At 51.3% G+C, this 25,721-nt stretch overlaps 1 protein-coding gene across 1 annotated transcript in view; it reads left to right on the forward strand.

Moving 5' to 3' along the window:
* Positions 1-14,873, forward strand: part of ZSWIM4 (zinc finger SWIM-type containing 4) — a 39,821-nt gene extending 24,948 nt beyond the window's left edge. The window contains exons 4-14 of the mRNA XM_035141102.3: positions 352-500; positions 1,467-1,617; positions 3,586-3,765; positions 4,690-5,004; positions 5,558-5,695; positions 6,611-6,865; positions 7,903-8,038; positions 9,251-9,408; positions 9,559-9,722; positions 10,567-10,648; positions 11,679-14,873. Of these exons, the coding sequence (XP_034996993.2) occupies positions 352-500; positions 1,467-1,617; positions 3,586-3,765; positions 4,690-5,004; positions 5,558-5,695; positions 6,611-6,865; positions 7,903-8,038; positions 9,251-9,408; positions 9,559-9,722; positions 10,567-10,648; positions 11,679-12,565 (2,615 nt within the window). The 3' untranslated portion in view covers positions 12,566-14,873. The remainder of the gene's footprint in view (positions 1-351; positions 501-1,466; positions 1,618-3,585; positions 3,766-4,689; positions 5,005-5,557; positions 5,696-6,610; positions 6,866-7,902; positions 8,039-9,250; positions 9,409-9,558; positions 9,723-10,566; positions 10,649-11,678) is intronic.
* Positions 14,874-25,721: the final 10,848 nt, after the last annotated feature.

Here is a 25,721-nt window from a genome sequence, read left to right on the forward strand (position 1 = left end):
CACAATTCAGCTGCACAGGCGTGTTGACCCATTTCAGTTTCACTCTCGTGCACAAACATTTATATATTCACAAAACCTTTATGTTGAAGGGATCACGGTCTATGCATGCAAACGTCCCCTCTCACTTTTGAAGTTCAAAAGAACGATGGTCACGCTCTCCCCGCCCCCAACTCCCCAAAGGCACCTCGTTCAGCCACCGTTTGCCCCTTTTCACTTTACTGGACAGGAGGTTGAACTCGACTCACTTTTGTTAAACTGGGTTCACTTATTGTTAGGCGCACTCGTGGGTAACCCAACTGGGTCAGGTCTTGGGTGTGTGTAGCAATGGATGCTTTGGCCGTTTCTTGCCAGGTGCCCCAGACCCCACAGCTGGTGCTGGCATTGAGGATGCAAACTGCTGGCACCTGGATGAGGAGCAGATCCAAGAGCAGGTGAAGCAGCTCCTCTCCAATGGCGGCTACTACGGGGCAAGCAAGCAGCTCCAGTCCATGTTCAACAAGGTAAAAGCCTCTTATTTGTGTACCCAGCTCTGCTTCCTCCTTTACTCATCATTGTGGGCATGATTAAAGGTAAAGGGACCTCTGGCCGTTGGCTCCAGTCGTGAACAACTCTGGGGTTGCGGCGCTCATCTCGCTCTATAGGCCGAGGGAGCCGGCGTTTGTCCGCAGACAGCTTCCGGGTCATGTGGGCAGCATGACTAAGCTGCTTCTGGCGAACCAGAGCAGCGCACGGAAACGCCGTTTACCTTCCCGCCGGAGCGGTACCTATTTATCTACTTGCACTTCGTGCTTTCGAACTGCTAGGTTGGCAGGAGCAGGGACCGAACAACGGGAGCTCACCCCATCGCAGGGATTCGAACCGCCGACCTTCTGATTGGCAAGCCCTAGGCTCAGTGGTTTAACCCACAGTGCCACCTGAGCCACATTATCTCTCCCCTGCCTGCAGTGCCTGGTCGGTGGAGTAGCGACTCTGCCCATTCATTTAGGGCTGTCTTTTTTTCCTTTTTTGCCTGGGGGGGGGGCATACAGTGTGTGGCATGGAAAGTTGCCATTGCTTGGGCTTAAGAGCTATTATGTTCCTTCATCCTGTTCCTAAAGAGATCAGGTTTCTCGGGCAGCCCTCCCCCCCTACCTCTGGTTCCTTCTAAGACAGAGCTGTTAAAAGTGTTGGGTTGCTGACATTTGGGGATGTAGAAAGATGCCGGCAACATGGAGAAGATGGTGATAACTGACAACTGGGCAAAGTCAACTGGCCGTTTTAACATGCAGGACTCTTGAGTGCTGAGGTGTCAAACACAGCCCAAAGGAGGAGGGAATGGGGCTCAGGGTAGCTGGGCTCAGACAGTAGGTGGAGAGGTTTGTGACAGTTGTCTCCACATGGCTTTACATCTTTGGGAGAGAAGATGCAGTTGCTTTCTGCATCCCTTGGCCGCCTCCTTTCCAGTTTTAACCTCTCTCCTTTCCCAGGTGAGGGAAATGCTGCGAATGCGAGACTCCAATGGCGCACGAATGCTCATCCTGATGACAGAGCAGTTCCTGCAGGATCCACGCCTGGCCCTCTGGCGGCAGCAAGGGGCTGGCATGACTGACAAGTGCCGGCAACTCTGGGATGAACTAGGTGAGTTCATCTTACGCAAGGGAGAATCTATGACCAGGAGCTGTGTGCTTCACACCAGCAGAACTATCCAGCTTTCTCTCCTCACCTTTGTCTTTTTTTTAAAATGAGGTTTCTAGTCCTTAGGATTGCAAAGAGAAGTTTGAAAATATGGGCAGAGCCCACTGAAATCCCAGCTGTCGGAGGTGGGACTTGCTTTGCCTCATTTGGTGTTTTTTTTTTAAAGCGCATCCCATGCCAAAATGATGTGAGCAGTTTGCAGTGTTGAAGCACGTTAAAGAAGCAATATTTTTAAAAAAGATAACATCCACTGATTCCACGATTGGCTGAACTCTCAGTTGAAATTGCCCCCCATACTCTCTCCTTTCAGTCAGTTCCATGTTTGGGGCAGAAAAGAAAATCTGAAACAGTTTTTTTAGCCTGCAGGCAGTACTTAAGCAAAGATGGTGACTTCTCAGCTGTCTAAAGATTGACCCATGGCAGAGTGCAACGTTATATGGAGAGATTTACAAGGAACTACGCAGTCTGTAGCCGTGTCATTAATACCCCAAGCCTGCCTTCTGATGACATTGTGTGGGATTTGGGAGGAAGAGAAGGCAGTTTCTTGGGGTGTGCTGGCCAAAACTCCTTGAGCAGAATTCTGCCCTTAGAGATGCCCCTATATTTTGCCTTTAAACCCCCTGGCCTTCTGTATCCCTGCTTTGTTGAATCCTCCCAGTTCTGCTGCAACCTGTTTGCTAGATACTGTGATATTTTGTTGTTTGTTGCTGTCTTTCTTTCATACTGGAGCTCCAGGCAGCAATATGGTGGTTTGCTTTGCCCCAGCGCAATTGCTGCACCCTGTGGCCTTAAGGCAGTGAGCCTGATTCCTGGCTTATCACACAGCTTTATTGCAGTCCATAGACCCAAAATCACCGTTCAACAATAGTATATTGTTATTGAGGTGTAAAATCAGCCTTGCTAGCCAACAGAGGAGCTTTAGGCTGTACATACTGATTTCTGATTTTTACTGCCTCCAAGAGGAATATTGCTACAGACAGTGTAATAGTATCAAACTTACCCTCAAGGAGAACCTTGACATTCCAGGTTGTTCTGTTAGTATTGGATTGATTAGATGCTGTCCTGATTAGATGCTGTCTAACCCTGTTTATGGGGACGTGGGTGGTGCTGTGGGTTAAACCACATAACCTAGGGCTTGCCGATCAGAAGGTCGGTGGTTCAAATCCCCGCGACAGAGTGAGCTCCTGTTGCTCGGTCCCAGCTCCTGCCAACCTAGCAGTTCGAAAGCACGTCAAAGTGCAAGTAGATAAATAGGTACCGCTCCAAACGGGAAGGTAAATGGCGTTTCTGTGCGCTGCTCTGGTTTGCCAGAAGCGGCTTAGTCGCTTCTGTATAAACCCTGTTTATACAGATTAAAGGTAAGGGTAAAGGTAAAGGGACCCCTGACCATTAGGTCCAGTCGTGACCGACTCTGGGGTTGCGCGCTCATCTCGCATTATTGGCCAAGGGAGCCGGTGTATAGCTTCCAGGTCATGTGGCCAGCATGACAAAACCGCTTCTGGCAAACCAGAGCAGCACATGGAAACGCCGTTTACCTTCCCGCTGTAGCGGCTCCTATTTATCTACTTGCATTTTGACGTGCTTTCGAACTGCTAGGTTGGCAGGAGCTGGGACCAAGCAACGGGAGCTCACCCCGTCACAGGGATTCGAACCGCTGACCTTCTGATCAGCAAGCCCTAGGCTCAGTGGTTTAACCACAGCGCCACCTGGGTCCCTTTATACAGATTACAATGCAATAAAATGTGTCCCATACATTCAACACCCTGGGAACATGGGCACAGCCTATCTTGGTATGGGACACCAGCCAATCTTCCCCATAGCACTTCAGAAGGGAAAACATTTAATCTGGCTTCAGAAAACAGACAGCTGTTAACCTGGCTGTTCCCCCTCCCCCTTCTCATTGTGCCCCAGGCGCCTTGTGGGTTTGTGTGGTCCTGAGCCCTCACTGCAAGCTGGAGGAGCGGACATTGTGGCTGCAGCTTCTGAAGAAGTGGAACAAGCTGGACATCTGTCCTCTGGAGGAGGGAAACTACTCCTGCGACAGCAGCGGAGCCAACAGCACTTTGCCGCCGAACCCAAACCGCAGTGCAGGTAGGGAAACCCAGGCCAGAACGTTGGGGGCCGGTGGGGGGTGGTCAGAGTTCCTGGTCCTGGGCTTGATTGCTTTCCCCTACAATCTCTTGGAGATCATGGCTAGTAGTCAATAAAGTCATTGTCACAGGCAGTATGCTAGGGAGTGTGTTTGGGGGGAACGTTGTTGCAGTCAGGACTCTGCATATAACACTCATGCATTCCACCTCCTGTGACCTACTATATAGGATTTATTGCAATGATCTATGGTACGGTTGCCATGGTCCCAAAAGTGAAAATCCGGACAAAGTTGTAGACCTTTAAAAAAACAAACCAGCTTTTTTCTTTAAAAATCGCCCTAGTTGCCATACGTCTGGGGTTCCCTGGACATTTTGCTGATTCGGCAAAAGTCCACTGGGACGCCATTCCCGGATGTGTCCAGGAAGCCCCGGACATATGGCAGCCCTAATCTATAGAGGTAACATGTGTGAAGTGCCATATCACCATTAAGATCTTACTGAGATATGCAATGACAAGCAAATTTATGAGAATTTGGTATGCAGCTCTTTGCTGACAAAAGAGAAAAATAAGGAGGATTGTCTCTTTTTTTATTTTATATATCTGTGCATACCCATAAAGCTCCTGACCCCATTGTCCCAGTGCTCCTTTTGGAGAGGTGCCCTGTCCTCAAATATATATCCAGCTCCAGATTTGTGCAGCCCACATTTGTGATGACGAAAGCAAACAAAATTTAGCACTGAGAATCTGTTTCTATTTTAATATGAAACGTAAATTGTTATCGAATGAAGTTACGTTTTAGAAAAGCTTTACAGTTAAATTTAAACCAGTGTTCCTGTCGGAGGAGGAGGAGTCTGGTGCTTTTCTGGGCCCAAACTCTTCCATAATTTTCACCCGCCCCGCTCTGGCCTGTTTCCTCCTTGGCAGCTGGTGTTCGGCAGACCGTCTTTGGCCGTGCTATCAAGGCTGCAGAGCTTCGCTGGGGCGATTGTCACCTGCAGAAGATCCTGAGCAGTGACTGCTATGGTGTCTCCTTGAAGAGTGGAAGTGACAAGCTGGGCTTTGACCCCCAGGGCCACCCGCTCTGGCTGGGCGATGCCTTCCCCATGGCCTGCGCGCGAGTGGACGCCTTGCGCTCCCACGGTTACCCCCGAGAGGCCCTGCGCCTGGCTGTGGCTGTGGTCAACGCCATGCGCTTGCAGCGACGCCATCAGCTGGAGAGCTACAAGCAACAGAAGAAAGGCAAGCGGGGCTTAGCACACTGGGATGGGATGGGATGGGATGGGATGGGATGGGATGGGATGGGATGGGATGGGATGGGATGGGAGGGAGGGAGGGAGGGAGGGAAGGAAGGAAGGAAGGAAGGAAGGAAGGAAGGAAGGAAGGAAGGAAGGAAGGAAGGAGGGAAGGAGGCAAAGTTTTGCAGCAGAGCACCGGGCTGCAAAAGAGACACTGGAGCTTGGAGAAGGACAGAGGCTCTCTACTACTTTCAGGGTGATGCTGAGGTCAGGTCCCAGAGTGGGCAATGGACCACCTCTCCTGGTCCAAAAATGCACTTGCTGGTGAAGAACTGCCATGTGTCGCAGTGGATTTCTGTTCATTGAAAGCAGCAGAGGTGTTAGAAAAGTTGAGGCACACCGTCTTGTGAATTTGAGCAGTGGTGGTCCTGGAGCTGCCGGCCTTTTCCACGACTGCTTAAGCACAAAGCATTGTTTTCGGGGACTGACGTTTGGGGTGGGGCTGCTTTGGCTTGGGGCTTGGTGACTGAAGTATCCTTTTCTCTTCCGCCGCCCAGAGCTCTTGCACAAAGGCACAACCAGCATCACCAACCTGGAGGGATGGGTGGGGCACCCTCTGGACCCCATCGGTTGTCTCTGCCGCACCTTTCTGGAGGCCTGCCGAATGGATGATGAGGTGCTGGCCCTCTACCCAGGTACTGTGTGGGTACATGGAGAAAATGAGGGTGGGTGGGGGGAGCTGCAAGGCCCTTCTCCATAGCTGAGCATCACTGGCGCCTGGTCTATAGATCCACCTGAGATTACCTGACCGTAGCTGAGGTTCTGATAACCAAAGACCACTTTGGGCAAATGATTTGGGCCCTATGAGGAAAGGGCTCTGCACAGTGGCGAAGCTGCATGCTTCGGCACTGGGGGCGGCGGAGAGCAGGCGTGGGCGTGGCTGGTGTGCATCCCGAGGGCGTGGCACGTTGCCCCGCGGGGGGCGTGTGGCGTGCATCCTGGGGGCGTGGCATGCCGCCTGCAGGGTGTGGCGTGTGTCCTGGGGGCGTGGCCCCTGACGTGGTGGGGGCTGTGTGGTGCGTGTCCAGGGGGCGGCCGCGATGGTACCCCCTCCCTGATGGTGCCACGGGCAGTGCGCTCCCCGCGCTCCCCTGTTCCTCCACCAGTGGCTCTGCACATGTTGGGTTGTGCCTGTGCAAGAGCTTAGTGTGGAGATCCAGTGTGGTGTAGTGGTTAAGAGCTGTAGACTTGTAATCTGGGGAACCGGGTTCGCGTCTCCGCTCCTCCACATGCAGCTGCTGGGTGACCTTGGGCTAGTCACACTTCTCTGAAGTCTCTCAGCCCCACTCACCTCACAGAGTGTTTGTTGTGGGGGAGGAGGGGAAAGGAGAATGTTAGCTGCTTTGAGACTCCTTCGGGTAGTGATAAAGCGGGATATCAAATCCAAACTCTTCTTCTTCTTACCGTTGTCTAGCCAGGTTGCGGCATGGCCCCACGCAGGCTTGCTGCAGTGGAGGGGCAGCTGCCTTATGTGAGCACAGCTGTGCTGGCAGGGAGGGCTGGGGGCTCTGTTCCTGCTCTGTGGTCCTACCTGTGCCACCTCTCCCCAGATTCTGCATCGGAGCCTAAGAAGGCACTCTACCAGCACATTCCAGTGCCCTCAAGTCCTGGCGAGTCGTACTTCATGCTGGCCCTGGAGGTGGCGCTCCTGGGGCTCGGGCAGCAGAGGTCCATGCCGGAGGGGCTCTACGCCCAGGACAAAGTGGTGCGGAGTGAGGAGCAGCTGATTGGACTCCTGGACGAGATGGAGCTGGACGAGCGGCTGGTTCCTGTGCTCCGCAAGCAGGTGGCCCTGCTCCTGGATGGTAAGGGAGCAGTGGGCTGGGCTGTGGTAGACACTACCCCACCATGGCTCTGAAAGGAGCGGAGGAGGTAGCGAGGGTCTCCCAGGGTAGCGGGAAGGGATTTGCTCTTGGGCAATGGAGAAGTGGATAGGGTGCAGGGAAGGTAGAAGGCCTCTTGAGCACCTTCAATGCCGGGTGCTTAACAGAGAACCCGTGTGGTGCAGTGGGCAATGTGACACGTTGAACTAGGACAGGCACCCCCAAACTGCAGCTCTCCAGATGTTTTGGCCTACAACCCCCATGATCCCTAGCTAATAAGTTTCCGAGCACAAAACGGCCTTCTGGCGGTTCCCTCACTGCGAGAAGTGAGGTTACAGGGAACCAGGCAGAGGGCCTTCTCGGTGGTGGCACCCACCCTCCCATCAAATGTCAAGGAAATAAACAAGTATCTGACTTTTAGAAGACATCTGAAGGCAGCCCTGCTTAGGGAAGTTTTTAATGTTTGATGTTTTATCATGTTTTTAATATTCTGCCAGGAGCTGCCCAGAGGGAAACCTAGCCAGATGGGCAGAGTATTAATAAATAATAATAATAATAATAATAATAATAATTAATAATAATAATAATAATAATAATAATAATAATAATAATACACTCCCTGGGTGACCTTGGGCCAGCCACTATCTGTCCCCATCACTTGAACATGAACCTGACTTGCAACATGCTGACAGTTGGATGCAGGCTCAGATAATAATAATAATTTATTATTTATACCCCGCCCATCTGGCTGGGTATCCCAGATGTTGAGTCGCTGGCAGAGAGAGAGGGTTTGGTTGTGTTGGGGATGCTGAGTCCCCTGGGGATTGGGGCCCTGCGTGATGTTACTGCTCTGCGGTGGCGGCCTGCTGGGATACAGAGAAGGACCAGTGATACCAGCTGGAGCAAACCAGCCCCAGGTGGCTCGCTGTCCGCTTGCCCTTGTTCTCCTCTCTTCTTGGGCAAAGTGCTTTGAGTTGGGTAATCAATCTGTTAATCGCCCGCTTGCCTGTTCCTCTCAGGGGGACCCTTCAGTGGATTTGGGGAGGTCGTCTTCCGTGAAACTGTTCCCATGCACACCTTTGCTCGCTACCTCTTCACAGCCATGCTGCCGTACGACCCTGAGCTGGCCTACCGCTTGGCCCTCCGAGCCATGAGGTATGTAGACCCCTGCTTCCCCTTCGCTGGGCTTGCTTTATTTGTAGAGCCACACTTCACAACAAAAGTTCTCTGGGTGGCTCACAATCTATTTCTTTTTGAAACATTGAAACGTTGATTAAAACACAGTTTATTGTTGTATTTTTGGGGAATAATTTTTATTAGTTTTCAATTACAATCCAATAATAGTCTCATTATAACAATGCCAAATTATAATACACTTACCAATACCAAGCATTCAGATACCAAATCATATAATTTAGGTTCCCCCCCCCGGTGTGCTAGAATTGATGATTTACTTTATTTCTGCGTTCCAAAATCTTATTTACAGTATTTCAATTACACTCTGGTCAAAATAACAACTCTCATTTGTATTGTCACATTAAATTATAATACTACAAGTGAGGCACTCAAACTATATCCTTGTTCTTCCTGTGTGTGACAATTATTCTGTCCATGGTGTTTCTTCCTGTTTAAAGTTTAAAGCTGAGAAGCTGTTTTTAAAAGGTCTGGCTGAAGAGAAGGGTGCAGAAAAGGCCAAAAAAGATGGCACCAGGCGAACCTAGCTGGGGGGGGGGGGATGGACCAGGGCCAATACGGCCTTATCCCTAGCGCCTACCTGCCTCGCCTTCGTTTGGGGACATTCAGAGTCAGGCCTCTGAAGAGGATATTGAGGTTCCAGATGGTACATAGGGGAAAGTGCTGTTCTCCAGGTGTCATCCCTGAGGGGAGGTGACATTGCCGCGGGCAGCTAGCCCCCCCACCCAAGTGCACAGCATGTGTGCCGCTCCGGGTGCGAGAGCAGCTAGCTCTGTCTCTGCTATTCTCCTACTTTTTGCTGTTCCTCTTCCTCCTCTTCCTCCTCCTCCTCCTCATTCTTTGTGGCCAGAATCCAGTCCAACAGGCCTTTGCTCTGTTTCTCCACTTCCAACCTCTTCATCCCCCAGGCCACCCCAGGCTCTTTTCCAACTGCTGCCAAATCCCATCAACCGCAAACCTGGAAAGTAGTGCTACCCAAAGGGAAGCCTTGCCACTTCCCATTTCTGGCTTCTCCCTCTCCACCCTCTTTTCAAATTCTGTTCCCCCCCCCCAATATCTGCTTGAGCCTGCCCTTCCTTTCATGGGGTCCTCTGCTTCTGGCAGAGGCAAGGCTTGTTCCTCTTTTTCTGCCACGGCGACGACCTCACCCAGTTTCCCTCTCGATCCCCGCAGGCTGCCCGTGTTGGAGACGGTGTTGCCAGCCAGCGACATCCTGCACCAGAACCCCCTGGACTCCATGATGGCCAATCGCTTTCCCCGCTGGTTCACCCTCGGCCACTTAGAGACGCGGCAGTGTGAGCTGGCATCGGCCATGCTTACAGCAGCTAAAGGTATAGCCCCAGCTGTGGATGGAGGTCAGAGATCTGGGAGCCACAGGTTTTTCTCCTGCTCCGGGAGGGAGAAGAGCATCCATGCTCAGAGAAGTGGGCCGGAGGCTCTGAGAGGAGTATAAACACTTTCCTTTCCTTGGCTTATTGTAGGTGACCCCAACTGGCTGCGCATGGTTCTGGGCTCCATCCAGCAAAATATCCATTCTCCAGCCTTGCTCTTCAAGCTGGCCCAAGATGCCTGCAAGACTGCCACGCCAGCTAACACGCCCCCAGACACCACCTTGCTTAACATCTCCCTGGAGCTTGGCCTGCAGGTGAGGGCGCGTTTGGGCGGATCCTGCCCCCTGCTCTCAGTCCAGGGGCATCGCCATAGCCCAGTCCCCTCGGCTCTTCAGTTTTTACTCGGCAGATGGAAGATTCCGAGCGAGGGAGTTTTGCTCATGCTTTTTTGGGCAGGACGGTTTCCAATCAAAAGCTGTGATGCAGCTGTTTGAAATGATAGATTCCTTTAGGATGCGGGTTCTCACTAACCAGGGACACTGAGCTTTTTTTTTTTTAAAAAAAAGGAATTTTAAAACAGTACCTTCGTACCATTTGCTCATTTTCCATCCGCTATCCTTGCTGAAATCAAGTTCCTTCCTGGATGAGCAAGAGGTTTCTGCCTTCTTGAAAAACTGTATGATTTTTATGGTAAATGCATGTTGAACTTCGATTGGTAGAGTTGAAAGGGACCCTGAGGGTCTGGCCCCCTGCAGTGCAGGAATCTACTTGCTTGGAGTAGAAAGTTAAGTGAAAGTCTCCCGCGTTGTCTTTGTGCTGTTCTTTTCTCCCCTGGGAGCCAAACGTATCACAAGGCGCATTCTTGGGGTTCCTCCTGCCCTTTGAAGGTCTCCTTTTGCAGGTGGGGAACTTGAGAGGGAATGAATGGTTTCACCCTCTGGTACGCAGGGGTGAAAAATGCCTCTTTCCACGCACTGGATTGCAGTGCTGAATGCTTGTCGGAGGCTTCACTTAGTAGTAGGAGGAGCAGCAGCAGCAGCAAGAATAGCCATCCTAGGAAGGGAGGAGGGAGGGCATCCCATGTGGGGCTCCTCAGGTGCTTCGTGGCTCCTTCTGCGCAGTCTTGCAAATGCCTGTCACCTGCTGCTCTCCCTGTAGGTGATGCGAATGACGCTCAACACCATGACCTGGCGACGGAGGGAAATGGTCCGCTGGCTGGTCAGCTGCGCCACTGAGATTGGTGAGTGCTTGTGATGCGGCTGCTGGGTTAGGCGGTCACTCTGCCGCAAAAAATGTCCTTGGTATTTTGTCCGTGGTATGATTATTATTTTCCACCTAGTCTTTCGCAAGATTACATATACTGCCCTCGGCTGTACTTGAGGGTCAGTTTCAAAAAATTCCACTGGAAAAACGGTTATGTCCCTGTGGAGATGGCAGTATTGAGTCAGTGGCTCATGTGCTTCTGGCTTGCACTCTTTTATGAAGATTTGAGGAGTGAGGTTATTACCCCTCTATTATTGTCCATGCTGGGTCGCTCAACCATTGCCACTGTGTCCTTTCTTTTAGCAGATCAAGGTGACCAGGTGACAGCAAAAACTGCAAGGTGTTTAGCGGGGGGCACTAAGGCATAAGATCCATTATTCTGTTTCAGTGTCTCTGAAGAAGTGTGCATGCACACGAAAGCTCATACCAATGACAAACTTAGTTGGTCTCTAAGATGCTACTGGAAGAATTTTTTTAAAAAAATTATTATTTGATTATTGATGTAAACCACCAAAATGTATTTTCTGTACAGTGGACGCTTGGGTTGTGAATGTGATCCGCGCGGGAGGCATGTTTGCAACCCATGCCTGTGCACGCGCTGGTCGCGATTTGGTGCTTCTGCGCATGTGCAAAGCACAATTTGGCTCTTTTGCACATGCACGCCGCAGAAACCCGGAAGTAATCCATTCCGGTACTTCTTGGGTTTGGCGCAGAGCGCAACCCAAAAAGACACAACCTGAAGCGGCTGTAACTTGAGGTATGACTGTAGTTAAGTTTTTACCTCTGTCTTCAGTACATTTTTTTTTATATATTGCCATGCAACTAAATATTCTTCTGATTCCGATTCCTTGATGGGTCCTGCTCGTTTCCAGGCGGCCTCTCGGGAGCTTCACCTTCCCTGCTTCTGCTTTGCCCACAGTGCTCAGGGTCCACACCTTGGGGGGGGGCGGGGTGCCCTTGGCTTCGTAACCTTTGCGCTTAATCCCCTCCCCCCCTTTCCCTTTCAGGTGTCCAGGCCTTGATGAACATCATGCAGAACTGGTACACGCTCTTCACGCCTATTGAGGCGACGACCATCGTGGCCGTGACGGGCACCACGCACGCGACGCTGCTGAGGCTGAGCCTGAGCACGGCACAGCGGGAGGATCTGTGCAGCTGCGCACGGACGCTGGCGCTGCAGTGCGCCATGAAGGACCCGCAGAACTGTGCGCTGCCGGCTCTGACCCTTTGCGAGAAGAACCACGCGGCCTTTGAGGCGGCCTACCAGATCGTCCTGGATTCGGCGGCCTCCGCCGGCATGGGCCACTCCCACCTCTTCACCGTGGCCCGGTACATGGAGCACCGCGGGCTGCCCTTGCGCGCCTACAAGCTGGCCACCCTGGCCTTCTCGCACCTCAGCATCGCCTTCAACCAGGACACCCACCCCGCCCTCAACGACGTCCTCTGGGCCTGCTCCCTCAGCCAGTCGCTGGGCAAGAACGAGCTGGCTGCCATTGTCCCGCTGGTCATCAAGAGTGTGCAGTGTGCCCCCATGCTCTCTGACATCTTGCACCGCTGGAGCCTTCCGCCCCCGGGCCTTGCCTCACTGGGTGGGGGGCGCCGCGGGGCGGGGGGCGCCGGCGCCGGAGGGAAGCTCTTTGCCATGGACAAAGCCCCTCTTTGCCAGCTCCTGGAGGCGGCCATGGCTGCCTACATCAGCACCACTCACTCGCGCCTCACCCACATCAGCCCTCGGCACTACGGCGAGTTCATCGAGTTCCTGGGGAAAGCCCGCGAGACGTTCCTGATGGCGCACGAAGGGCACATGCGCTTTAGCCAGTTCCTTGACAACCTCAAACAGACCTACAAGGGCAAAAAGAAACTGATGTTGCTTGTACGGGAGCGCTTTGGCTAGGGGCTGCTCTGGGGTGCGCACGCTTTGGCTGGGGGGGGGAGGGTGTTCAGAGGGGCACCTCTCTCCCCTTGATCAGAAGGACTTTAGCTTGGAGGGTGGGGTGGTAAGATCTGTTTCCCATGGCGCACTAGTGCTTTGGGGGGGTGGGGTGTGATGAAGCGGAGCCTGGACTTCCGCCTGGGTTCAGAAATCCCTTTACTTGCAGGTGGGAGAGCAGTGAAGTCTCTCCTCCCTTCAGCGGAGATGCTCCAGGGCTGTAGCAGGTGGGCCTGCACTTCAGCTGGGGGGTCCCACTTCAGCTTGGGGTGGGGAGGTTTTTTTTTTTTTGTCCTGCAACACCTGGGCTGAGCATAGCCTCTGTTTGAAGGCCGAAGCCCCAGCCGCTCCCTCGGCTGCCTCCATGGGGCAGGAAGGAGTTTGAGCGTCTGCTTTGGCTCCAGGAGTTGCCGGTTTTTCAGTATTAACTTGCAGGAATGCAACAGAAACCCCTCCCCCCACACACACTTTGGTTGAAGGGTCCAAGCCCTGGGAGCGTCTTGCAAGTGGTTGGGGGTCCAGTCCCATGGAATTTCACAGCTGCTGTTCCGATGTCATGTTTCAAGCCTAGCGATGGCGGGAGTCGGTTCGGGCTTTGTTTATGCAAGCTCAGGTGGGATGCGTGAATGCCGATCATCTTCCCTGCTGAGACCCGCACGGGCTTTCTTGCCCCCCCCCCCAAATTCCTTTAGGTCTGAAGTCCCAAACCTGTGCGTTTGAAGTCTGGAGACTCAAAAGAGGGGCTCGAGTGGTCCTTACAGGGCTGGGGTAGGCGACCCGTCAACTTCTGATACCTCCTTGCACTGATAGCATTTAAGTTTCTCTCCCTTCGTGTTGAAAGCATCTGGAGCAAAGGCCCTAGTACCGGAAAAGGGGGGGGGGCCTCGCTGCTGGAGCCGCCTAAGTCTTGCCGGCATAAACGTTCTCCAAGAAGGCGAGCGACGAGGGGAACAACTTCCTGCTGGATGAGCCAGTGGAAAAGTTGCTCTTGGCAGGTGGGGCATGTTCTGGGGTTCACCCGGCCCGATCTAATGAAGCAGGTTAGTTGCCCACATCCACTGAGGCCAGGAGCCTGCTGTGTCCCTTTTGTGGAATTTCACCTTTGGAAGAGACCAGGAAGGAATCTGTCTCGCTCCCCAGAATGCAGTGTTTTGCTGCCACCTGTCACACTCCAAGCAAACGGGTTTCTCCAGTCCCTTGCCCATTCTTCTAATTCCATTTGTGCATTGGGAGGGGGGGGGGCATCCTTCTCTCCCCTGCTCTTTCCTTTCCAAGCATGATTTCCTGTCTTCCCCTCACCCCTACCAAATTTGTCAGTATTTCAGCTTTCCCTTCGGCTTTTAGCTTGTCGGTTGCAGGTTGGCGCCAGGCCCTACTTGCGGGGGTTGGGGCACTTTAGCCATGGGGGGCGGGCAGTGTCCTCTTCTGTCCCTGTCCCTCTAGAACTACCTTTGTTTCCAGTTAAAGCCCCTCAGACTCCTACAACTGAAGGATTCCCGTTCTCTGGCTCCTCCAGTCTAGAATTTCTGGAGCTGCTGGTTGGGTAGACAGTTCATACCTCAAACCTCCTTCCCTGTTTCAGGATGATGCTGTGAAGTGCCAGGCATGCCAGAAATGTTTTGCCCTTCCAGGTGGCTGTGCCACAGCGATCCAATAAACACCCCCCGCCCCAAAAGCCTTTGGATGCTTTCCGGGAAGATCTTGGGGCACACCCCTTGTGCCACACTTGTCTTTGTTGGTTGGCGCCTTGGGTGTCTTGCGCAGCCGGTCTGGTGTTTCCCATGGAAGAAGGCCGGGGGAGGTCTCTAAGTGGCCCTAGTGGGGTGCTAAATGGTATTTCCAGAGACATCCCCACTCCAAAATCCCACTTCTTTTTTCTGCTGGATAAAAACCTACTCAGGAACAAACCACAACAAGCTCATGCTACTAATTAGATTATTGTGATGACAAGATAATGTTTTAAAAAGTTTAATATATATGAAGAGGCCGGGGGTCCCGAAGGGGCTCCTTTTCGTGCGCATGGGGCCAAGGGGGCTGCGTCCTGTGCTCAGCCCTTCTTGGCCCTTAGTGTTGGTGGAGATGTTGGTGTGTTGCACAGCTCCACTTTGGAGCCAGCTAGTCAGTTAGTTTTAAAGTTTCTGGGTTTATTTCTTTGTTTCCCTGTATTAAAAAAAAAATTCTGTAATTTTGTAATTTTTTTTCTATTTATTGAATCATTTATTGTATTATTTTGTAAAAGGTTTAACATAAACTGCAACATTTGTTTTTTTGGCTTCTCTTTTGGAGATGGTGTGTGTGTGTTGTTTCTCACTGTTTTCTTGCAAATGATCCTCAAATGAGTTGACTCATCTTGGCTACTTTGGACCAAAATCCCCGCAAACACTGACATACGTGGGTGTCCAGGGTGTTGGGGCAACACTGTTGAAGTAGGTGCTTCACTCCTTCCTTCCTTCCACTGCTGCTGCTGTCAGGAAAGAAGCCATGTTCTCACTGAGCATTACATCCAGCCTCAGCAAACAAGGTTTGCTTTTGGCTTTCCGTCCATGGTTTGTTTAGAGCAGGCATCCCCAAACTTCGGCCCTCCGGATGTTTTGGACTACAATTCCCATCTTCCCCGACCACTGGTCCTGTTAGCTGGGGATCATGGGAGTTGTAGGCCAAAACATCTGGAGGGCCACAGTTTGGGGATGCCTGGTTTAGAGGAAATAAACCACGAGCCGGGGTTGAGACGCGATGCTAGGCAAGACCATGATTTCTTTCCCAGAAGGTACAGGGGAGGATCGAAGCGCCTGCGATCTCGGCAGCAGCACATGCCCTCCTTTAAAGCACAGTCTATAACTATGGCTTAAAGCAACGTGCCAATTAGATCTTATTTGTACCTCCAGGACTAAAATGCACATTAAACCTCCCAGCTTTCATATTTCCCAAATGCGCCAACACCATTCTCTGGTTAAAAGGCGTATCAAAAGATGCTTAAAATATTCAGAAATGTGTGTGCTTAGAGAAAATACTGTACATTTAGAGATACAAGTACAAATGCATATTTTGTGCTGGATGCATGCTGGCTGGGACAGGACAGACCAGATTTTTGAGTAAACATACATGCATACAGGTGACATGGGAACAGGCTGATTTGCCCATCCCTGCCCTTAATCAGGGACCCAGGTGGCGCTGTGGGTTAAACCACAGTCTAGGGCTTGCTGATCAGAAGGTCGGCGGTTCGAATCCCTGCAACGGGGTGAGCTCCCGTTGCTCGGTCCCAGCTCCTGCCCACCTAGCAGTTCGAAAGCACGTCAAAGTTCAAGCAGATAAATAGGGACCGCTCCGGCGGGAAGGTAAACGGCGTTGCCGTGCGCTGCTCTGGTTCGCCAGAAGCAGCTTTGTCATGCTGGCCACATGACCTGGAAGCTGTCTGCGGACCAACGCCGGCTCCCTCGGCCTATAGAGCGAGATGAGCGCCGCCACCCCAGAGTCGGACACGACTGGACCTTTTTGCCCTTAATCTAGGTTTGTCCCTGTTCCATGCCACTGTCTTCTTGAGCATTGATGGTTCAAATGAGCTTCTTCTCATCTTAACGTCCATGTCTTCATTTGGTACAGGATTCCATAATCAGGTTGGGTATAGTGGCTTGTGTCGCAGCGTGACCATGAAGCGTTCCTTCATGCCTTGAAAGATAGAAGTATAAGAAAAGCATTCTCAAATTGTATTCCACAACCTGTCCCAAAATATTGTTGCGCCTGTGGCAGAAAGTCTTAAAGAATAGGACTTTTACAAGTATATTCAAAGGTCAATTTGAACACCACTGCTATCAATCTCCAGCCACTGAAATGGTTGCCTAGCTCGAGCTGCCTATTTCTCAACAAGTTTTTGGGGTGAGGTCCCTGGCAAACCTGCAGGGCAGTTGTAGCACTGAGAACTCTATAGTCCTAATACAAGCCTTGAGTGAAACCCAACAGTGCTGGTTGGGACATTACTTCCAGATTACATAGTCCTGAGTCACAGATGACTCAGCAAGCAATGACTGGCACACAGCATTTAATTATTAGCAGGATGGTGGCAGATAAAGAAAGTAGTATTGTGCTAGAATGAGCAGCGGCTGTTTTGTGGGTCTTGGAAGTTCTCTGAAAGCTGATCACCCAAATTTGAAATGTTTCTCGGGGTGTTTGTGTGTGTGTGAAAGAGTGAGTGAGAGAGAGACCCGCTTGTTGCCTGATTGGTTAAATGCACAGGTGACACTAGTACAAAAAGCATTTGTAAAATGTCGCATGGCAGCTGTTGCACTGTGTGTGTATCTGCATATCACCCAATCTAAGTGATGGTACCAACCGACAACATGAAATGCCAATCAGTCAATGAAACCAAACATGAAAATCCAAATATTTGCATAGAAAACAGCAGTGTATTATTTGGCCTCAATTTATGCAGGAAAAGAGCGGTGGCAAACTGAGGTCAGCTCTAATCCTTAGAACACAGATTTCACATGGGAGCATAGATAAGGATATCCTTGTGTCGGCCTCTGTTAGTGGGGCTTCAAGCAATTGTCCTCTCTGGGTGTCACTACCAGAAAGAGTCCTATGGCACCTTGAAGCTGAGAGCAGAGGAGGAAAACCTGTGGCTTTCCAGAAACTGATTGTATCTTTGGTAAGCCTAATGTAGACCACTTAGAGACACTGCTGCTCAATAGTACATAAGTTGTTCAAATAAAGGAGATTAAAAACCAGCTCATTTTAACCATTCAGTCACAACAAGTTTGCTGTTCAAGTGCTGGAAGTCTGATCTCAGCAGGGTCTGAATTGCACAGAGCAGGGTCCACTGTTACTGCCCACTGGGTGGAGGGGATTTGGAGCCCAGATGCCTCCCCACTTGGGTCTGAAAGGGGATCAGGATTTCTTGTGCCATAAGGGACTGTATGTAGCCTTTAGCCTTTAAAGAGGAAGACCACCAGGAACTCATAGCACTCTGGGGCAATTGGCTAACTTGGATTTATAGTATTCAGTGCCACAGTGGAACTTCCAGAAGGCGTAAAAATAATAAAACCAAGGACAGTAACAGAACATCTGAAGAAGTTGGATCCATTAATCTTTGAGGCTCGGTTTCTGCTCGAAAAGACGAAGCCTGACTGACTACAGTGCCACAATATGTAAAGGTAAAGGTACCCCTGACCGTTAGGTCCAGTTGCGAGTTGTGGCGCTCTATAGGCCGAGGGAGCTGGCATTTGTCCACAGACAGCTTCCAGGTCATGTGGCCAGCATGACTAAGCCGCTTCTGGCAAACCAGAGCAGCGCACACTGCGTTTACCTCCCTGCCGGAGCGGTACCTATTTATCTACTTGCACTTTGACGTGCTTTGGAACTGCTAGGTGGGCAGGAGCTGGGACTGAGCAATGGGAGCTGTACTAAGTAAAGGGGGCCACAAATGTGCATGTACTGATTTTTATATATTGGTGCAAAATTATAAATAAATGGTATAATTTAAATATAAATATAGGTGCCCACTCAGCTTGCTATATTGATGGGCAACTTTATATTTGAACTGGATTTCCAGATAGCCCTTCAAATAGAGGAACATCTTCAACTACTGTCTTTTCTAAGGACACCTGACTATCCTCACAGTCTGTCTTACATCTTTAAACAGAAACACTGTGTTGGAGGGTTGGGCTGGGGGATCTTCCAGCAGTGGATGGGCTGAGTCAGCTCCCCTGGATGCCTTGTGTTTGTTTTCCTCTTGCATAATAGTAAAGGATGACTCCCGTCCAGGTTGGCCAACCCAGGTAGTTCCGTTTTGCAATCATAGTTTCTTTCCCTGGAGGTAGCTGCATGGATAGCACACAAACAGCCAGATGCAGCAAATTTAGGAGGAAGTGTAGGGAAATAGAAGAGAAGAAGAGTTTGGATTTGATATCCCGCTTTATCACTACCTGAAGGAGTCTCAAAGCGGCTAACATTCTCTTTTCCCTTCCTCCCCCACAACAAACACTCTGTGAGGTAGGTGGGGCTGAGAGACTTCAGAGAAGTGTGACTAGCCCAAGGTCACCCAACAGCTGCGTGTAGAGGAGCGGAGACGCAAACCCGGTTCCCCAGATTAGGAGTCTACCGCGCTTAACCACAAACTATACAATAAGGAGGGACGCAGGTGGCGCTGTGGGTTAAACCCCAGAGCCTAGGGCTTGCCGATCAGAAGGTCGGCAGTTCGAATCCCTGTGACGGGGTGAGCTCCCGTTGCTTGGTCCCAGCTCCTGCCAACCTAGCAGTTTGAAAGCATGTCAAAGTGCAAGTAGATAAATAGGTACCGCTCCAGGAAGGTAAACACCATTTCCATGCGCTGCTCTGGTTCGCCAGAAGCGGCTTAGTCATGCTGGCCACATGACCTGGAAGCTGTACGCCGGCTCCCTCGGCCAATAACGCGAGATGAGCGCCACAACCCCAGAGTCGGTCACGACTGGACCTAATGGTCAGGGGTCCCTTTACCTTTACCTTTAGACCATAAGGAAGGGGTGCGGGTGGCACTGTGGTCTAAACCACTGAGCCTAGGGCTTGCCGATCAGAAGGTCGGTTCGAATCCCCGCAGCAGGGTGAGCTCCCGTTGCTCGGTCCCAGCTCCTGCCCACCTAGCAGTTCGAAAGCACGTCAAAGTGCAATTAGATAAATAGGTACCGCTCCGGCAGGAAGGTAAACAGCGTTTCCGTGCGCTGCTCTGGTTTGCCAGAAGCGGCTTAGTCATGTTGGCCACATGACCCAGAAAAATTGTCTGCGAACAAACGCCAGCTCCCTCTGCCAGTAAAGCGAGATAAGTGCCGCAGCCCCAGAGTTGTTAGTGACTGGACTTAACTGTCAGGGGTCCTTTACCTTTACCTTTACCTTAGACCATACGGAAGGGTGCTCAGGCAGGGACAGGTCATGTGCAAAACTCAGCCGGATGAGTCACCCAAATCAGCACTGGCCCCACAGAGGCACAGAGGTTGATTAACTGGGTGGGGTGGCCCTGAGCACCTGTTCCTCAGCACCAGCCTGACTGCACCAGGCCCAAGGGAGGCCTCCTGCATCACGGGGACATCCAAGGAAGCTGAATGTGGAAGATTCAGAAAAGACAAGAGAGAGTACTTTTTCACTAGCAATGAACCAATCCAGCCATTTCAGTTTCTCACTAATTTTCCCAATTGCCATTTTAAAATAGTAACTTCGTGAAAATTTGCCAGCATTTTTGTGCAAATCTATCCTACTATAGGGTTGCCATACACCTGGAATTTTCTGGGCATAGCAGCGTCCAGGCAGAAATTGCTGAAATGTCCAGGAAAATCCGGATGTATGGCAGCCCATGTCAGTAGTATAGATTTTGGGGATTTTAATTTTAAAAGAGCTCAAAAACTTTTTGTTGTTGAGATTTTGCAAAAAAAAAAAAACCCTCAAAACTAAAAAAACTCAACAACTTTGTGTCCAGATTTTCACTTTTTGAAATATCGCCACCCTAAAGTACTATATACCTTTTTATATACAACTAGCTGTACCCAGCCACGCATTGCTGTGGCTTGCGTCAGCAGTGGGGCTGGCCTGCCTCTCGTGGCGTCAGTGTGGAAGGTGAGGAGCGGCAAGGCCCAGCCTGTCTCTTGGGCTCCCTGCCGGCCTCCCTCTCTGCCCGGAATGCCTGGCCTGGCTCTCTCGGCATCATCATGGATATTGCAGGGCCCGGCCTGCCTCCCGGGCTACCTGCTGCCCTCCCTCTCCTCCCCCCCCCCCGGCGGCTATGGATCTGGCGAGGGAGGAGGAGGAGGAGGGGGCAGGAGTGTTGAAAGTTGTTTGTGTCCCCCCCTGGGTTCCCCGAGGCGTCTTTGACACCCACCAGATGGCACTATTGCTACACAAACGGATATGGTGTCTGTTCCTTTGACGTCCACTGGAGGGTGCTATATTTTTTCACAAAATCATGTTGTTACCTGTGACAGGTGTCACATCTGTGTAATCTAAGTTCATGCAAACACTTGGATATTTGAATGGAACGTTGTGTCCAAATTTCAACGCAATCGGTCAAGCAGTTTCGGAGAAAAGTCATCGGCCACGAACATGGACACTTTACATTTATATATATATATAGATTCTGCCTAATAGACCCATTTTTGCAGAGCGATTTCCCCAAATAGAAAAAGCTTTTGTATTTTATTTCACTAACATAAGCATTTGTTAAGTACTCTGTATCTTAGTATATGTGTTACCTGGCTGGCAAACTGCTTTGCAGCATTTGCAGAAGGGAGCATTTTCAAGGATGGCTGTGTTTAAGTTTCCATATCATTTCAGAAAGTGTGAATTAGGTAGATTGACTCTTTAAATGTGAAATGAATCAAGTTTCTGCTCCAGCCCTGGACTTCACACAGTGCATAAACTATTAAACTCATTCCGCCAACAGCTAATGATGGCCACCAATCTGGATAGCTTTAAAGAGGACTAGCCAAGTTCATGGAGAACAAGGCTATCAAGGACTACTAGCCATTGTGGCTCTGTCCCTTTCCAACATTTTTGACCAGGAGAGCCAAATCTTACACTAAGCTCCTTGGATCAAGATAGAAGTATCACAGTTCCGATTTCATGTGCTGTTGTAGCCATTGATGTCACAGAATCGTAGAGTTTGAGGGATACCCAATCTCTCTGTTACCTATCTATGTATTTTGGTGGTGCTGTGGTCTAAACTACTGAGCCCCTTGGGCTTACCGATCAGAAGGTCGGCGGTTTGAATCCCCATGATGGGGTGAGCTCCTGTTGCTCTGTCCTAGCTTCTGCCAACCTAGCAATTTGAAAGCATGCCAGTGCAAGTAGATAAACAGGTACAGCTGTGGCGGGAAGGTAAAACAGCATTTCTATGCACTCTGGTTTCTGTCACGGTGTCCCGCTGCACCAGAAGCAGTTTAGTCATGCCGGCCACATGACCCAGAAAGCTGTCTGTGGACAAACGCCAGCTCCCTCAGCCTGAAAGCGAGATGAGCGCCACAACCCCATAGTCGCCTTTGACTTGACTTAACCATCCAGGGATCCTTTAATTTGTAATATCAGTTGCTAGGAATCACAAGTTTGGACAGGGGCGCACAACATTGCCGGAGGGTGTTGCATGCCTCTTGGGACTGCAGGATGAAATAACCCGGGGAAGCAAAATATATCAGCTTGGTGGAGGTCTTTGGACTTCTCTTGGGCGGCAGGGAACCCAAACGACATTTCCTCCTCCTCACTAATGAACACAGGCACAACCCCCCCCCCCCAGGTCTCTGTGCAAGTCCTACTGAAATGAACGGGGTTGCTTCAAAAGCTTCAGAGTTTCCCACTACCACCTCTTGCCCTCATTGATGGCAGTCCAAGATCTGCCATCACTTGCCTTAAAAGTAAAGGTAAAGGGACCCCTGACCATTAGGTCCAGTCGTGACCGACTCTGGGGTTGCGCGCTCATCTCGCATTATTGGCCGAGGGAGCTGGCGTATAGCTTCCAGATCATGTGGCCAGCATGACAAAGCCGCTTCTGGCAAACCAGAGCAGCGCACGGAAACGCCGTTTACCTTCCCGCTGTAGCGGTTCCTATTTATCTACTTGCATTTTGACGTGCTTTCGAACTGCTAGGTTGGCAGGAGCAGGGACCAAGCAACGGGAGCTCACCCCGTCACAGGGATTCGAACCGCCGACCTTCTCATCAGCAAGTCCTAGGCTCAGTGGTTTAACCCACAGCGCCACCTGGGTCCCTACACTTGCCTTACCTCTTGGTAACGCTGCCCTCTGTTGGCTGCTAACATCCACAGTGGCATTACTTGACTTCTCAAGAGGCCACTCGGGTTAACGAAGGGCTCACGGGAGACTCTGGCTCCTTACCCAGTTGCGAACTGGAAAAGGGGTGACTGCTATTTGGCATTTGGCATTCACTTGCTCCTGATGTGTGCAGGATGCTTCAGTGAGGTTCTTCCCTAGGGTCTGTACCTTAGTCCACTCAACCAGCGCGCGCGCACACACACCTGGGATTATTTTTATTTCATTCCTATACCGCTTTCTATTTTTCTATATAAATGACCGGCTGGCATTGCAAGAGCCAGGCAGAAATACACGGAGGACTGCCAGAGTCAGCCACATAGCTGCCAAGTTATCCCTTTTTTACAGGGATTTTCCTTTATGCTGAATAGGCTTCCTCGCGAGAAAAGCGAAAACTTGGCAGCTATGGTCAGCCAAGCCAGAGCTGCGCTTTCCCTCTTCTGCACACACCTTTGAAACAAAGGGGAGTCTCGTTCTTGGGAGTTTATAACTGGATTATAGGAAAGAGCTGTCAACTCCAAGTCGGAGGAACATACAAGCAAGTTGTTAATACGACATCAATTTAGCCATCGTTTCCAGTTGTGTTATTACGACCTGTTCCAAGCACGTTGCCAATTAAGAACCTAAAGGCTGAAATCAGATACACACATACCTGGATCCAAAACTAGCGACCCTCTGGCCACCGATAACGCTGCGGGCGGCGAGGGTGGGTGTGTTTAGGAGATGCAAAACTCCCCCCTCTTTGCAATGGGCGTTGTGTGTTATCCGGGGTGACCGACTCATCCCGACAGCGACGCCCCGCGGCAGCCGCGCCTTGCCTCGCGCAGGATCCTCAGCAGCAACGCTCAGCATCGGCCGCGAGAGGGCGCCGCGCCCCAGCGCATACTCTGCCCGTGCGCTACGTGCGGGCGGCGCGGCTGATTTTCCGCCGGCGGCTGTTCCCGAGCAGCCGCTTCGCCCGCCTTCCCGGCCCACGCTCGGGCGCGCCTCATCCGCCGCTGGGCGAGGAAGCCGCCGTTGCACGCGAGGGAAGCGCTTGCTGCGGCAGCAGAAGCAGCGGCGGGCTGGGCCGAGGGAGGCGAGACTCGCCCGTTGCGAGGCACCCTGGGGTCCACCCCCGCCAGTTGTGTGTGCTTTGCTACAACATCTGGAGGCCCATCACCCCTGGCCACTGGTCCTGCGAGCTAGAGATGATAGGAGTTGCAGTCCAACATCTGGGGGCCCCAGGTTGAAAAAGGATGGGTGTAGCCAGGATTTATTTTTTTTGGGGGGGGCAGGTTTTATGTGGGGGGGCAGAACCGGGGTATCTGTGACGCAATGGGTTAGTTAAGTATTTTATTTTCTTGATTTGAGGGGAGCCCCCCTTCCCCCCTACACTGCAGAATCTTTTTAAAAAGTTGTTAACCTATTTTTTTTTAGGAAAATCACCAAAAAACAAAACAAAAACCCAACAGTTCCAATATGGAACTGACATATGCCAGGGTTTTCCTGGGCATTTGGACGCTTTGCAATAATTCCGCCCGGACGCCATTTTTGATGGACGAATCGTGGCTATTTCTGGGAAGTTCCGGATGTATGGCAGCCCTAGGCTACGCCCATCATGCCTAGCTGGGGTGGGGGTTGATGGGCAGTGTTGGAGCCCCTGCCCCATCTGGCTGGGAACACGAGACTCGCACCAACAGGCCCCCTCCTCTCTTAACAGGCCCCCTCCTCTCTTGCGCTGGCGGCTCCCTGGCTGACCCTGGCCCTGGCTCTCTGGACCTTCAACACGAGGACATTTAGCATTGCTCTTTTCAGTCTGAGGCTGCCCCCTCAAACACTTCTGCTTGGGCCCAGACTCATTTCCTTCTTTGTGTACTCACTTGCTCCTACTTTGGAAAGTTCCTGGGAACTGGGGTGCCTTTGAGCTGCTGGTTAACTGTCCTGTGCAGGCCTAAGCCCCCATTTCCTTTTAAAAAAACTTGCAACATATCCTTGCCACAGAGGAAGTATGGGTGGGTTGTGGGTGCTGCTTGTTGTTGTTGTTTAGTTGTTTAGTCATGTCCGACTCTTCGTGACCCCATGGACTATAGCACGCCAGGCACTCCTGTCTTGCACTGCCTCCCGCAGTTTGGTCAAACTCATGTTCGTAGCTTTGAGAACACTGTCCAACCATCTCATCCCCTGTCGTCCCCTTCTCCTAGTGCCCTCAATCTTTCCCAACATCAGGGTCTTTTCGAGGGAGTCTTCTCTTCTCATGAGGTGGCCAAAGTATTGGAGCCTCAGCTTCAGGATCTGACCTTCCAGTGAGCACTCAGGGCTGATTTCCTGAAGAATGGATAGGTTTGACCTTCTTGCAGTCCATGGGACTCTCAAGAGTCTCCTCCAGCACCATAATTCAAAAGCATCAATTCTTCAGCGATCAGCCTTCTTTATGGTCCAGCTCTCACTTCCATACATCACTACGGGGAAAACCATAGCTTTCACTGTACGGACCTTTGTAGGCAAAGGGTGCTGCTTAGTCCTTGCCAGCTACCCACCACCCACCTTTCCAACCCTGTGGTTGCATTGCAAACATGGGGTTGGAGCACAAAATCCCTGGAAGGGAAGTTCGGGGTGGGGTGGGGGTGGCAGGTGGCCGAATAAGGAGGATTAAGCATCTTCTCCCCTCCAAGAGGCCTAAGAGCCTCTAAGGGTAGCTGCTGGGAGGGGCAGAGACAGGGCTGGGTGCAGCTGAGGTTGAGGTCAACGTTCAAACCTCTCTGAACATCATACTCTTTGACCTGTTTGCTCTTCCCCCAGTCCATCTCCCCAGCAATTGGGGGTGCGGGTGGGGAGGGACTACAGTTTTGGATTGTGGGTGGGATAGAGATTCCTCAGTAGAGAATTCATGGCACTGTGTTCAAACCACAACCGCAGGCATTCTTTGGGGGGGGGAGTTTAAGTGGTATAAACATCAGCTGAAATGTTCCTGGTAGGCATGTCCTTAGCCAGGCATCCCCAAACTGCAGCCCTCCAGATGTTTTGGCCTACAACTCCCATGATCCCTAGCTAACAGGTCGGGGAAGATGGGAATTGTAGTCCAAAGCATCTGGGGGGCCGAAGTTTGGGGATGCCTGTTCTTAGCAAAGAAGAGAGCAGGCTTAATTTGCTCTGATAACCTGACCCAAAGAGGAATAGATAGAATCACAGAATTGTGGAGTTGGAAAGGACTCGGAGGGCATCTAGTCCAACCCCCTGCAATGCAGAAAAAGCTCAACTCAAGCATCCCTGACAGAGGTCCCAACCTCTGCTTAAAAGCCTCCAAGGAAGGAGAGCCCATCATCTCCCAAGGGAGTCTGTTCCCCTGTCTTACTGTCAGAACTTG

The sequence above is a fragment of the Zootoca vivipara genome, chromosome 15 (genome assembly GCF_965207765.1).
Source record: "Zootoca vivipara chromosome 15, rZooViv2.hap1.1, whole genome shotgun sequence".
Classification (NCBI taxonomy): Eukaryota; Metazoa; Chordata; class Lepidosauria; order Squamata; family Lacertidae; genus Zootoca; species Zootoca vivipara.